Here is a 9,026-nt window from a genome sequence, read left to right on the forward strand (position 1 = left end):
TAGATATAGATACAGATAGATAGATATATACACACATACATACGCCTGTTCTTAAGCCAATCTCTTATACCGTGGATTTGATTATATTTTTGGTCCAATTATGTACCTATATATAGAATGACTTAAAATGCAACACCTTTGTTTTAGTTTAAAAGCCAGGGTTGAGTATTAGAACAACATATATAAGTTGCTCCTGCCCGCACTCCTTCTGGACTTTTTAGCCTCTCTTGGGCCCATCAGTTCCCAAGTGTCCACCCCCAGAGCCACCTTTCCCCTCATTGAGCAGAGCAGAGCAGAGCGGGCACTGTTGAGTTCAGTGGCCATTTCCCCCTGCAAGGTAGAGGGTGTGGGGCTCTTTAAAAAAGGCTGTGGTCTTGGGATAGAAAAGCAGAAGTTCCCTGCAGGCCTCCCATCAGGGGCTCAGCCTGAGCTGTTATTGTTATTCTCGGTCTGAAGGAGACTGAGAATCCATAAAGGCTGTGCTCTCCTGCTCCGGGACCTTGCCCGGAAAGCTGACCTTTCCCACTGGCTTGTTTCTCCCTTTCCTCTGAGGAGAGCTGACAGGCAGGAGTGTCCAGCACAGAGCCCGGGGTGCCCACTCAGGCAGCCTGGCGCTGGTCAGCAGCTACAAACCGTGCTCTGTCTCCAGTTCCTGCCCTGCGTTACATTCCATCAGGAGAATTCTGAAGATCCTCAGAAGGCATTATGCCTCCCCTTTCAAAACAGAGCCTCTGGGTAGAGCTATCTCATTCCATAAACGCTGAGCTAATAAGATCCTCTCATACCCTGCAGAGGGAAAAACTAAACAAACCTAAAAGAGGGGAACCCACATTTCTGATCAGGCCTGTTGGACGTCAGAGCATCTGTCTGTCTTATGTAATCAGGGTATTATGTTTTTAATGAAGTGATGCATGCTCATTGAAAACACATTTAAATAATACAGAAGTATATAAATCAAAAAGTAGAAGTTCTCTCAAGAAAGCAAAAATGAAGTTAGTCACTGTGCCCTTTAACCATCGTTTTTATCTGTCTCCAGTTCCCTAAACCACATAAGCTTTTTGAGGTTGTCAACTCTGAATCTTGAGCCTCCCGCATAATGGGCTTGCTCTCTTTTCTGATATTTTCTGAGCCTTAGTTTTCCTCATTTGGAAAAGAGGGCATATTTAATACCTACTTCTGAGGATTGTTATAATAATTACATGGGATAATGTGTAAGTGTTTAACAAGGTCCATCTGAGTACCAAAATGTACATTTTATTACTGACACTCAGTGGGCATCTCCTGCTAATTCCTAGGTGGACTTTCTTACAGGAGTGCATTTCACTGTTCTGTTTTCTTTCTCCACCAGGAAGATGTCATCAACACTCAGTGTGGCTACGATGCCAGGCAAAAACCAGTAAGTGGAATATCACCTTGTCACTTAGCACAAAGGGTGTTGGAGGAGCTTTTGAACTTGCATGGTGACGCTGTGCTCTCCTCTTCCCTTGTGAAGGAAGTTGATCAGCAGATTGTAATCTACACGAAAGGCTGTGTGCCCCAGTTCGAGAAGTGGTTGCAGGACAATTTAACCATCGTGGCTGGTATTTTCATAGGCATTGCATTGTTACAGGTAAGACAAGGCTCCTTTCTGGATGTCACCAGGAAATGATGCCCCGAGAGAGCCCTTGCCAGAAGGGGAGCTTTGCTTAATCACTTTAATGGCACAGTTTTTAAGACACAATTGGAGGGGCTGGAGAACAGGTCTGTATTTTAGTAAAGCTCTGATTTTAGATGCTACTATCCTGAACTACTTCAGGAAGTCTTTTTTTCCTTTCAAGATGGAGAAATTGGTTGGGTCAGTAGTTGCTTGCTGGCATTCCAGCATTTCCATAGGCTTAGTAATAATGCATTGTGACAGCCGGGCAGATAGAAATGGTCAGAAGTGGATCCCGGTGGCAAAGGTAAGGCTTTTTGGATTTTCGCAGACATGCTGTGCCCCTTTCTGCCTCTGGACCAACTTGTCCAAGTACTAGTGAGGGAAAGGAACGCCCACTTTTCCTTCTGGGTGGTCCCAAGAGCAAGGCTTTTTCATCTTGCGGAGATGTGATATTTTCTTTGAAGGTCACAGATGGGGCACTGGCTTCGAAAGAAATTAAAGAAGACCTAAATAAATGGAAAGCTTTACCATATTCATAGATGTGAAAGACTTAATATCGTGAAGGTGGCAGTACTCCTCAAATGGAATTACAGATTCGGTGCAATCTCTATCAAAATTCCAACTGCCTCTTTCGCAAAAATGGACAAGCTGATTCTAAAATTTATATAGGAATGCAAGGGACCCAGAATAGCAAAACAAACTTGAAAAAAGAACAAAGTTGGAGAATTCATACTTCCCAATTCCAGACTTACTTCAAAGCTACAGAAATCAAGGTAGTACATACTGGCATAAATCTGTGGAATAGAATTGAAAGTCCAGAAATAAACCCATACATCTATGGTCAGTAGATTTTTGACAAGGGAGCCAAGACCATTTACTGGGGAAAGAATAGTCTTTTCAACAGTGCTGCTGGACCAACTGAATATCTACATGCAAAAGAATGAACTTGGACCCCTACCTCGCATTATATACAGAATCAACTCAAAATAGATCAAAGACCACAATATAGGAGCTGAAACTATGAAACTCTTAGAAGGAAATATAGGTTTAAATCATTGTGACTTTGGATTAGGCAGTGTTTTCTTAGATATGACACCAAAAGCACAAGTAACCAAAGAAAGAGCAGATAAATTGGACTTCATCAAATTAAAAACTTCTGTGCTGAAAATACTATCAAGAAAGTAAAAAGACAGCCCACGGGATGGGAGAAAATATTTTTATCATTACATTTGGTAAGGGTAAAGTATCTAAAATATATAAAGAACAACTCAACAATTAAAGACAAGCCCAGTTTAAAGATGGGCAAAGAATTTGAATAGGCATGTCTCCAAAAAAAGTAAAAATAGCTAGTAAGCACATGAAAAGATGCTCAACATCAGTAGTTGTTAGGAAAATTTAAATCAAAACCACAAACCTAAGTAGTGAGACACTACTTCACACACACTAGGGTGGATACACCGTTGACCCTTGTACAACATAGGTTTAAGTTGTGAGGGTCCACTTATATGCAGAATTTTTTCAATTGACCACAGTTTAGTTGACCTGCATAGTTCAGCTGACTTGAGTTGTTTCAAGATTCAACTCCACGATTGGGAATCCGAGTGTGCAGAGGGCCGACTGTAGTTATATGTAAGTTTTTGACCATGCGGGAGGTTAATGCCCCAAACCCCCATGGTGCTTAGGGATCAACTGTAATTAAAAAAAGAAGACAACAACAAGAGTTGTTGAGGCACGTGGAGAAATTGGAACCTTCACGCATTGCTGAAGAGAATGAAAATAGTGCAGCCTCTTTGGAAAAAAATTTGGCAATTCTTCAAAGTTATACAATTACCACATGACCTGGCAGTTCTACTAGGTATGTACCCAAAAGAATTGAAAACATAATGTTCACCCAAAAACTTGTACACAGATGTTCATAGTAGCACTATAGTCATAATAACTCAAAAGTGGAAACCCTGCAAATGTCCCATCACCTGATGAATAGATAATCAAAATATAATTTATCCATATAATGGAACATTGTTCAAGCCATCAAAAGAATTGAACTGCTGGTACATGCTACAACATGGTTGAACCTTGAAAACATTTCCCTGTGTGAAAGCAGAATGACCCAAAAGGCCAGGTATTATATGATTCCATTCATGTGAAATGATCAGAATGAGCAAATCCAGATAGAAAGTAGGTTAGTGGTTGCCAGGGCTTTAGGGGTGAGGGGAATGGGAATGACCATGAATGGATACAGTTTCTTTTTGGGGCGATGAAAATGTTCTAGAATCAGATACTGGTGAGAGTTATACATCCTTGTGAATATACTAAAAACCCCTGACTTACACACTTTAAAAGGATCAATTTTACAGTATATGAATTATGTCTCAATTTAAAAACTCAAAGATAAGAAAAATGAGATTCATTGGGCAAGGAAAAGTCTAATGAAAGTAAGAGTTGCGCCGTTTGACTCTTTTTCTTCCTTTCTCAGATTTTTGGGATATGCCTGGCCCAGAATTTGGTTAGCGATATCGAAGCTGTCAGGGCTAGCTGGTAGACCCCTGCAACGGCTGCTGAAGACACTGGACACACCCAGCCTTCCGAACCCTCCAGCGTGCCCACCCGAGTCCACACTGCATGGACCCCACTCACAGAGGCATCCTGCAACCCACCTGATGGAGCTGCCAAGGACTTGTTTTGGGGGGTAAAACTGGGAAATGCTGCTTACTGACAGAATTTTTTTTAAATAACCAGTATGAACGTCATTGCGCCGTGAATCTCTACTGTAGCCATGAATTTATGGGTGGTTGGATACTTACCAAAAAAGAAAAAAAAAAAAAGGGAGGGTAGGGGACCCAGATGTACTTGAATTTGTGGGAAACACAATCTTGTTCTCCACTTTGGTAATTGGAAGGCTGAGAGAGGCAGCTCTGCTTTTTGTCACACCTTGAAGGGACTGCCTTCTGCTCCATGGCCTAATGAAGTGCATCTGTTCTAAAACTTGACCCCTGACCTGCATGGGCTGGGGGCTGGCATCCCTTTACCGTACATTTCAAGGAACTGTTACATCTCTCAGCCCAAGAAGAAAACAGCTTGTCTTTGGGTTCAGATTTGGTAATCACCGTCAGCACGTAGCTTGGTGGGCACACTTGGGCTCCTGGAGTATCTCCTTACAAGAGAAGTTGTGTTTTCCGTGTGCACTGAGCAAGGATGTGGGACTGCTTCATGATGCTGGGTTTTAGCAGGACAGATCTTCTTCCTAAGTAGGCCTGAGCTTTATTTATCAATGAAATCCAAGGAGAATATGAGGTTAATGACGAGGTATTAGTTAAATACCCCTTCCCCCCAGCCCTCCAAATCAGGTGCTGGATTCTCTGGAAACTCTGGAATACGCTGGGGTTTTGGCTTTTTTTTTTTTTCTTTGTCTCCCTAAAGTGAAAGCTATGATACAGTTTGTTAAATTTTAAAGTGTTTTCTCACAAGCTCAACCGTTAACTTTTTTTGTGTGTAATCTCCCCGCATGACTTATGAATATGGATCCAATAGCTTCTCTTTCTGCCATCTTTCCTAGAACATCTATACACGTGATTCGGTCAGCATTTATTTGATAGTCTCACGGCCTCGAGAGGTGTGGTGAGTCCTCCTCGGCTGGGAAGAGACCAGCTGCGCCGTTGCAAATGCTTCCGTAGCCTCAACAGCCTCTTAACCTGGTTTCTATGGCCTCTCTTGCAGCGGTGCCCCCGCAACTGTCTGTTTGAATGGAAGTGAACCTAATCCTGAAACAGTGTCGACACAATCAAAAAGCTTCTAATGTCTTTTTTTTTCCCCCTTCTGGTTTTAGTTTCCTTTTATATATACATATATATAACGCATGAGCAGTGCTCCTTCTCTTAGTGCAAACTAACTGTCAGGATGGTGACAAAGCACAAATACTTTGGAAGGGAGAACATTGGCGGGGCAAGTGTTCTGTGACATAGTTGGGAAACTACCTCCAGGTGCTGCCACCCACCCCCTGCTCTGACTCCAGGTGGGAGGGACGAATTTTGCCCCCAGATTTTAATCCAATTTGTGTCTACCAGGATGTCCTTCTCCTGGGGAGTAGATAGTCTGTGGAACGCTGGGAAAACCACAGGCATATTTCATGGTGATGACACATTTGCCAACAGAACTGGGCAGCCAGCTAGCATACTTTGTGGAAATTTAGCAAGGTTTTCCATTTCACTCTCATGTTGCATCGCTCTGGCTGATGAATGTGTCAGTCTGCTCAGATAAAGGACAAAAATTATTTGAAAATCTAGTCTCCAGAGTTTGGGTGTGTGTATGACTCTGCATGTGTGTATTTTTGTGTCTCTGTAAAGTTAGAGATGTTCATTCCATATTCCAGTTGTAAGATTATTTTATTTCGTCTCTGCTCCTACCACAGTTATCCTCTGTAATGTCATTGCAACATGGAGAAGACTTGAGCTCTCCAGTTGGCACCCTTGTCTTTTATGTTTATTACCTCATTCTCCAGTGAACTCCATCTGACCAGTTGATTCAGAACCAGGCAAGATTCCCACCCTTTGGCACATCCAGTGAAAGGCCAAACAGCAAGTCCAAGTGAGTTTTAAATTTTAATGAATCACCCTTTATTTTTTACACTTCAGAATGGTTGTAATAAAGGCTGTCATTAATAAACTTGGTTCTACCTTACGTGGAGTTATGTCTTCATTTCTTCTCTCTTGAAATTGCGAAAATCTCTAATCCAGTGTTCTCAAATTTTAGTGTGCGTCAGAATCACTGGATGGCTCATTAAATCAGATTACTGTGTTTGCTGCCCCCCCCCCCACCCCAATTTCTAATTTAGTAGGTCTCATGTGGGCTTTGAGAATGCATTTCTGACAAGTTCCCGGATGATGCTTTCACTACGTGTCTCGGAAGCACACTTTGAGAAGCATTGCACGGGTCCGATTCTCTAAGGGGAAAAGGCGAAGGAATGTTTTGTGATTAAAGGGGAAAGGTCACTTTCTGGTACTGGATGCTGATTAATGAAAGACAGGGGCAGAGCCGGGTATGTAGGAAATCTCTGTCCTTGAGGTCATTGTCTGCTGGTCACAATCACATGGGGACCATGAAGAATAAAGATCATCAGGCTTTGCCCCTAGCAATTCTGGAGTAGGGGAGCTGGAGCCTCTATTTTTAAGATGTTCTCATTGAAAATTGAATGCACAGTGGGCCTAGGTAAATCCTGATAATATTTACAACCCTTTTCTAAGAAAATAACTTCTAGTCATCTCTTAGAGCAGGAATCTTAAAAACCCGTTTGAGAAATATCAACTTAAATGTCCTTTCATTTTGAATTATCACTACAGAAGAAGACTTCTACCTTTCAAACTACCAAGGATTTTCTCCAAAGATTAAGTGAAAACAAAAATTTAAGGTTCATATAGTATTCTCGGACCCTGATGTTGTGCTAAGACTTCTTTGAGAAACATTTTGCCTCATTCCCCTGGATATTTGAGACCAAAATGTTATTTTGACTTTAAGGAAATTTGTCAGGAGTAATGGGAGATCACCAATCACTATTACTTGAGTTTTCTTAGCTGTGCCGTAGAAGTAATTAGTCCTCCTTGCTCATGGCAAACTCTAGGCCAAAGAAAGAAATGTTACAGCTCAGAGTTTGTAAAAGGGTGTTTTGTCTCCAAAACTTAGAATTTACAGAATGTTTCTTTTGTGTTTAGAAGATACATTTGGAGGGTGATTATTAAATTTTTCTATATTGATTGTTGGACGGGTTACCACAAACATAGCTTCCACGATTTAAAAATACCTAATACTGTTTTAAAAAATGAAAACAGGAATTAAAAAGTAGAATTTTGCATTACGAACCACTTGGAAAAGAAGTGCCTTTACTTTGTTTTCTTCTGCTGAGGAATAAACCTCTCTTTGTCTTTCAGTTTCTTCCTGCTGCAGGTCCCAGTCCTCTCAAGGGGGTTCTGAAAAGTGTCTCTTGGCTTTTTTTTCTTATTCCGCAAAATGTTTTCCCATTCATGCCCTGCGTTTGTGTGGGCAGGAATGGAATAATTCTGCCATTTTGTGGAGCTCCTCTCAGCATCTGTTTCCGGCTGGCTTGGACTGCAGCCCTGGGAAGCCGGTGGGCTGAACAATGAGGAGCCGGAGCCCAGCGACCTGGCTGGCCTTCCCCAGCTCTCTTTGTCATTTATTCCACGAAGCCCTGCTTCTCTAGGGAAATCCTGTTTAGACCTCCAAGGAAGCACTGGGAACGTCTCCATGAACACTGGCCAACAACTGGGTTTCATGGCCAGCCCTCTCCAGTCAGGCCCTAGGGCTGTTTCTGTGTGCTCCCCTCTCAGGGGTAAGAAGCCTAGTCTTGGAATGAGAAGGAAAATGCAGTGTTTGCCTGGAAATATACTAGCTATGGCCTTGTCATGGTGACATGATGAAATTCATAGAAAATCTGTACATGACATCAGACAAAGCAGGTGTATCTGGGTGGGGGTAGAAGGCAGAGAAGAGAAGCCAGATTGGAGAGGGATAAGCCATCTTTAGACTTACTTGAGCCTCTCTCTCTTTTTGGAAGCGTTTGTGACAAAGGTAGAGTTTGTAAAATTATAGTTTTCAGAACTTGAGGAATTAAATGCAGCTTCTTCGGAGTGTTTGTACTAAGTAGTTCTCGTGAGCTTGGCACCAATGAGAAGATGACTGAGTAAGTCCACTTTTGGCAACCATTAGCCCCAGCCAAACTCCTCAGGACCTGCACTGGCCAGTGAAGTTTATTTCTTTACTTTGAGGAACTCTCACCTGAAGAAAACCTGAGGTTAGAGAAGGTTGGTTCACGGGCTTTATTAACATACTCCGAAAACAGTAGTGTGTAAACAAAATAGTGCTTCCTATGATGTTGCTCTTCACCGAATGTGTAGTTGCATGACACGTGGGAGAAAAGACAACCTCTTAAAGCTGGAGCTTATGTGTTTATTAGCTTTTGCTTTTGCAGAGCAACTGGTTTGAACAGGAACGTTTTAATGGCCTGCCCTCTAGTGGTGATCACATAAAACAACCGATTGGAGCTAGAATACTTCCTGCAGAGCTGAAATCACTATTGAGAGGTGCTCATGCTTTGCAGAAACTTGAGGCTATGCAGCTTTTTGTTGCATGCTTAGTATGGGTAGGTGTTTTATTCCTTTTATATGCTCCCGAAAAAGACATTGCTTGTTTTTGGAAAGTTAGGGAGAAGAGTATTTAGCTCCCTTCACCATCTAAGTACTGATCTTGCTTCTGATACTTTAGAGGGCCCTACCTTCTTGCTAAGACGCAGATACAGTTTATAGAAGAGGCAGTGATGGTCTAAAACTGTTAGTATGCCGGGCAGGTAACACTCCTGAGACAGTGAGTAGAGTAGTTCATG

The 9,026-nt window shown here is 42.2% G+C and overlaps 1 protein-coding gene across 6 annotated transcripts in view; it reads left to right on the forward strand.

The window, feature by feature from the left end:
- Positions 1-6,313, forward strand: part of TSPAN5 (tetraspanin 5) — a 281,029-nt gene extending 274,716 nt beyond the window's left edge. For all 6 annotated transcript variants that reach the window (XM_011356250.2, XM_011356248.2, XM_011356249.1 and 3 more), the window contains 3 exons: positions 1,349-1,396; positions 1,493-1,609; positions 4,113-6,313. In XM_011356250.2, the coding sequence (XP_011354552.1) occupies positions 1,349-1,396; positions 1,493-1,609; positions 4,113-4,178 (231 nt within the window). In that variant the 3' untranslated portion in view covers positions 4,179-6,313. The remainder of the gene's footprint in view (positions 1-1,348; positions 1,397-1,492; positions 1,610-4,112) is intronic.
- The last annotated feature ends 2,713 nt before the right edge of the window (positions 6,314-9,026 follow it).

This window comes from Pteropus vampyrus, unplaced genomic scaffold (assembly GCF_000151845.1).
Source record: "Pteropus vampyrus isolate Shadow unplaced genomic scaffold, Pvam_2.0 Scaffold25, whole genome shotgun sequence".
NCBI classification, from domain to species: Eukaryota; Metazoa; Chordata; class Mammalia; order Chiroptera; family Pteropodidae; genus Pteropus; species Pteropus vampyrus.